The sequence below is a fragment of the Limulus polyphemus genome, unplaced genomic scaffold, assembly GCF_000517525.1.
Source record: "Limulus polyphemus unplaced genomic scaffold, Limulus_polyphemus-2.1.2 Scaffold1271, whole genome shotgun sequence".
Taxonomy (NCBI): Eukaryota; Metazoa; Arthropoda; class Merostomata; order Xiphosura; family Limulidae; genus Limulus; species Limulus polyphemus.
Genome location: NW_013666881.1, coordinates 22,021 through 27,555, shown reverse-complemented (window position 1 = coordinate 27,555; position 5,535 = coordinate 22,021). Strand labels below are relative to the sequence as shown.

General features: G+C 33.1%; 1 protein-coding gene across 1 annotated transcript in view; it reads right to left on the bottom strand.

Annotated features, from left to right (window-relative positions):
- Window positions 1-5,535, bottom strand: part of LOC106462869 (zinc finger protein aebp2-like) — a 37,149-nt gene that overhangs the window by 23,721 nt on the left and 7,893 nt on the right. Inside the window, exon 3 of the mRNA XM_013922835.2 lies at window positions 2,079-2,337. Coding sequence (XP_013778289.2) covers window positions 2,079-2,337 — 259 coding nt within the window. The remainder of the gene's footprint in view (window positions 1-2,078; window positions 2,338-5,535) is intronic.

Sequence of the window (5,535 nt, the reverse complement as noted above, 5' to 3'; positions counted from 1 at the left end):
ACAGACAACACACTACCGTATAAAACAGATGATCCCTCCAGGAAGCCTTTGGCCCTTCCCTCTTTCGGAGAATTTTTTTATTTTATTTTTAATTTTGCATCTCTTTTACATACTAAATACAATAAACTTAAACCCACAAAGAAACTATCCTTAGAAATACTACCAACATATCAGTAGAAACACTGGATATCATGTTATGTAAAAACAAAACCTTAATTGCTGGCAAAACAAGCTCCTGACTGTTCACTACCACAGTATCTAAACTTGTAAGTTAAGCCTGAAAATACTAAATCCAAAATCTTTATACAAGTAGTAATTCTAGGCGAATATCTCTAAGGGCTCACTCACTCTTATAAATCTTCATCTTCTTTGGTTACAAGTTAATAACAAAACGTTTTCTTGTAACTTTATAAGATTGTGGTAAAACAATCATTGAGAGAGTTGCAAGTATGTAAAATTGGGGATTTTCTCAATATGAAATATAAATATCTTTCCAGCAAGTGCAATGTATACGTGTACGTGAAAGAACATAATATAGGGCGAAAAAGTGTCACATATAGCACGTGCCACTGATACTCCAATTTTTTTTCTTCTGACATTTCCAAGTTTTTCATTGATATTTTTTTTTCTTTCTTGCCGTTTTACTGACATTTATTTCCTTAACTTTAGTTTTTCTGGAATTTCCAGATCTGAGGCCGCTTTGAAAATACATTTTTATGTCCTGGAATAAGAAATTTGTAAATGCTTATGATATCAGATTCGAACGCTAGTCTCTATAGAATACCAAGTACTTGAAGACATTGCAAGTTTACGTATGGAGATTAATTTCTTTCTACTGGTTTCTCATCAGCCTGTCTGTAAAAACAAAACTTTCTATACGCAATTACACATTTATTGATGTACTTAATATACTTTTAAACGCATTATTACATACATATCAATAAAACTCGTCACACATTCCTACTAAGATCCTTTGTCATTCAGCTATAATTTTTTCTTGAATATTATACACAAACATCTCTCTTCATGAGATGGCGTCATTCATTCCGCTCGCTACATTTATTTGAGGTAATAATACAAAAGGCCATTATAAGTGTCGTACTGTATACACAAATGTCCAACACAAGAGTTTGAAAGGCTTCCTGTAAACTTGTTTTTTTAACGCAAAGCTACACAATGAATGGGCTATCTGTGTCCTGTCCATCGCGAGGAATCAAATCTCGAATTTTAACGCTGAAATTCCGAAAACCTACGGGGGGGAGGCGTCTTGTTAGTAGTTCTGGTGTCTCCCACTGATGAAGTTTTAATATTCAAAACTAAAGATAAAACATGAAAGAACGGACTAACATACAGGCCTATTATCCTCGAAGGTAAATTTTGTTTGTTGTTAAGTGTAACGCTGCATAAAGGGCTATCTGTGCCGTGCCCATCGCAGGGATTGGTGTGTTATAAGTTCACAAGGTTGCCGCCAGGACACCGTAGGGGACACATTTACTTTCAGAATCAAATATAAAAACAATCAGATGATAACAGATAACATTTTCTTTGGTATCTACAGAAAATGTCAGGTCGATATATCTAAATTACAGCAAAAATCTTGGGAGTTCAGTCTGGACTTCTCTTACTTTTACTTTGGTTCAACAGTTTCCGACAAATTATACTTTTAGATGAAAGATTAAACTACACCACAACATTCTATTGTGGTGAGGCGAATACTAAGTTAAACCAGGTGCTAGACTTCATGCTGTACCACGGAGTACAGATGGCTGATGTGTACAGTCCTGTATTTGTTCAGAAGGTGTGTGAAACAGCTGTGCTTAACTAACAACAGATTTAACGTTATTCTACTGTGATCACCAGAATGATCGAAGGATATTTCCTTTTCTTTGGCTAATATTCCTCGCTCATGTGCAACATAGGATGATTAAAATCGACAAATTTTCATGTGACGTTGTTGTATCATAAAGCTATAATAAGTTCGAATACTTATAATAATTTTTACAACCGCTTCTCTTTACACGGCGGTTGTGATGGCAGACATTCTAAATGACTCACTTTTTCCCGAGTGATAAGCCTACCTTGCCAAAATCTCTGACGATTTCGAACCTTTCTCCTCCTGACCAACTTGTTTGGACTGTCATCCTTGGCTCGGCTGGTCTTGTTTGCACTGGATGTGGGAACGTTGTTGAAGTGAGAGTTCACGTGCCTTTCCAAGGCATTCTGGGAAGTAAACCTGTGTCCGCAACCGTCGACGATGCACTTGAAAGGCTTGTTTCCTCCATGAGTTAACGTGTGCCTCTGTAGCCAGCTGAGCGAGCATGAGGGCCGATTGTACACCTGAAAATAGTATGAAACGTATAAATGTCTAGTTTTAGTACTTTAAAATGTGTTAGTTCGAGAAAGAATGGATAAGTATATCAAAATAAGACACATCTAATGCGCAAGTCCTTCAAACTCACTCCATTACAAGTTTAGAACTCTATAATGTGACAGATGATGGTAGAAAAACTAAAACATAGCGTATGATTACATAAAAACAATACGAGTCGTCTTTCTAAACGCGTTCCAAGAAAATTTTAAACAACTTGGAATGCACTAAAACTCCGAGGGGGAATAAATGACGGAAAACTTGAAATATCAATCAACCATAATGCTGACTGGAATAAATCGTTCAGAAAAAAAAGTTTCATGCATCATCAGCGAGATGCCTGCTTGTAGAACAACGCCCTCCATTTGAGTCTGCGAACAATATGCTTGAGAAATACCTTTTGAAATGAAAGCATCTGGAAGTTCAATCCATAAATGACACAAATAAAACTTCATTACACTCTCTAAGTTTTAACGTCAAGAGATTTTGGTACAAGGAATGATATCCATAAATTGCAACTAACCAGCTTTATACTTTCGAAATAAAAAAATGTGGTATGTTGTTATAAAATTTATGGGCTTGAGGTGATCTAGTAATTAGAATAACAGGTTATGGATTGGAAGATCCAAGGTTTGAGTAATTATATAAATACATTTTACACTTTCAGCTTTTAGGGTTAGTTTAATTGTGAAAGCAATAGGTGCTTGTACTTGGTAGCCTTTTCTTTGGTCGTGAATTCTAAATCTGGGATGGTTTTGCATGAATCTTAGGGTGTCACTCAGGTTGAAAATACCAAATACTAATTACAAAATTTATAGATAAGGCTCTAATCTAACTTGAACAAGTGAGTCATTGCAATAATTTCATAGGTTGAAAATGTTTTTTTAAGTGGATTACATTACTGGTGCCTAAAAGCCACAAAAGATATAAACAGTAATCAGTAATGTATGGTGTTCTACCAGTACATCATTTTTTTACACCTGACTGCCAAATTTCTTCAAAATTGTACGGTTTCTACTCAAAGATACTATCACAAGACAAATTTAAGCTTAAAGTTAAAATTGACGTTAATTTAAATCATTCAAACCATTTTCCAGTGGACAATACATTCCCAATACTTTTTGTGAGCTGCAAACAGATTAACATGGAACTTTTCCTAAATAAAACTGATAGCTTACAGGTACCTTTGTTCCAGAACTCTGTGTGTTAACTGTTGGATAGAAATACTTTATTGTGAAAACTGTCCCCAGTAAAGTAATTCATTGATATCAAAGCCTTTACCCATTTATCACTGAAATGATGACCTTATAAGTACACTTCTGATTTCAGGTATATATATATATATATACATTCCTACTACTAAAATCTATTTACATTTTTTGGCTAAAGTATCTGCTTAAGTTTTTTATAGGAAATAACATTTTCCACACCAAAAACTCAACAAAATTACCTCAAAAGGTCAAAAAGCTTTAAACAAATATATATAATCATGCAAACTGATAAGTTATGTTTCTTTGACTCATGACAACACAAAGTGTAAAATTTGGCACCAAACATGCTCTGTGGATGCACCACCTCGGTTTTCTTTGCCCATAAATCTTGAGTCCAGAAAGCATAGTAAAAATGTCTGTAGCATTCAATAAATCACCAATTTGGTAATCTAAAGAACAAACATCTCCTGTTGAACTTGATGTCTATCAAGTAATTAACATCATGACCAGCAAGTCAAAATGTAATTGTTCATATTCAAAGCAGCTCTCATAAAGCTGCAGTGAATCTATACAAATACAGTAAGACATGCCAGTTATTGATGTTTTACATTCATGTCAGAGAAGCTCTTGGAAATAAATATAAATTGAAAGGAATCAACAATATACCAAGATATATACTTATATATCATTCCCTTTTGTACCAAATATTAAGTTATTTTCATATCAACATCTAAACTGTAAAAGAATCAGTAAACTGTAAAAATATGAAAAAGTAATAAAAAGTCTTTTCTTTTACTTTCACTTTGATCATTGTTTTTAGTTGTTGTTTTTTTTTGGGGGGAGCACTAACTAAAATTAAACTGAAATCTATGATAAAAAAATTACTGAAGATCATTTGATTAACTAACAATTAGAACCAAGTATATTACTAAAGTCTCATAACTTAATTGTTACTGGCCTAAAACATAAATGGACCTATATGAAAACTTTTGCATTGTATGTTTCTATATATATAATGTCTCAGATGCCCTAATTCAATACACAATACTCCCATGGTTAGAACAGTGCTACCAATTATTCCCTGTATAAACTTAATGCAATGAACAGTATCACTGAAAGAGAAAATGTACTTCAATTTAAATTTAGTTGTATTACTCAACCCCAGTAGTGTTTTATTTAGTTTTAACAAATACACCAAACTAGATATAAGTCAATAGAACCTTTTAATGTCCAACAAGCACTTTAGATTAAAAAAAAACTAGTTTGTTCTAAAAACAATGCAGGTAAGTAAATGTCACTTAAAAATTTCTAATATGCAGCATATTTACAGGAAATATCTGATGGTCAGATTTACTCAGGCTCGAACAGAAAGCTACAATTCATCTTAAATTCAAGAGTAATAGCTAATTACTTTTTTATTCCTGTCATTTATAAAGTAATATTTATAATTAGAAATAAGAGGCTGACACACACTTTGGTCAACAATATGTTATGTTAGGTCTTGTCACTCACTGATAGGTCACAGTTTAGTAAAAGAAACAAAGTTATTTTATTATTTCAAATATTGTTACACTGAAAACTGTAATTTTACACCTCATTACATCAGTTCCCACTATTTACGAGAATAACAAAATCCTTCAGTTTAACATCTTGTTACATACCCACCTGCTTTTTTCACTGTCATAGCTCCTACTTCTTCAAGAAATACATCTTTTTCTGCTGTTGTCATTTGAAATCACTACTTAACACTGCACTTACAGCTCATACACACAGTTGTTATGCCATATTTTCCATTGTTCATTAGTGCACGTACTAGTTATGCCATCTTCTACTTCTCAGACTATTTTTATTTATTTATTATCATTATTATTACACAAAAATATCCCAGAAGTACGCTTATATATCTTACATTTTTATATATTAATTAGTACACATATTTCTTGTACCATATATTCT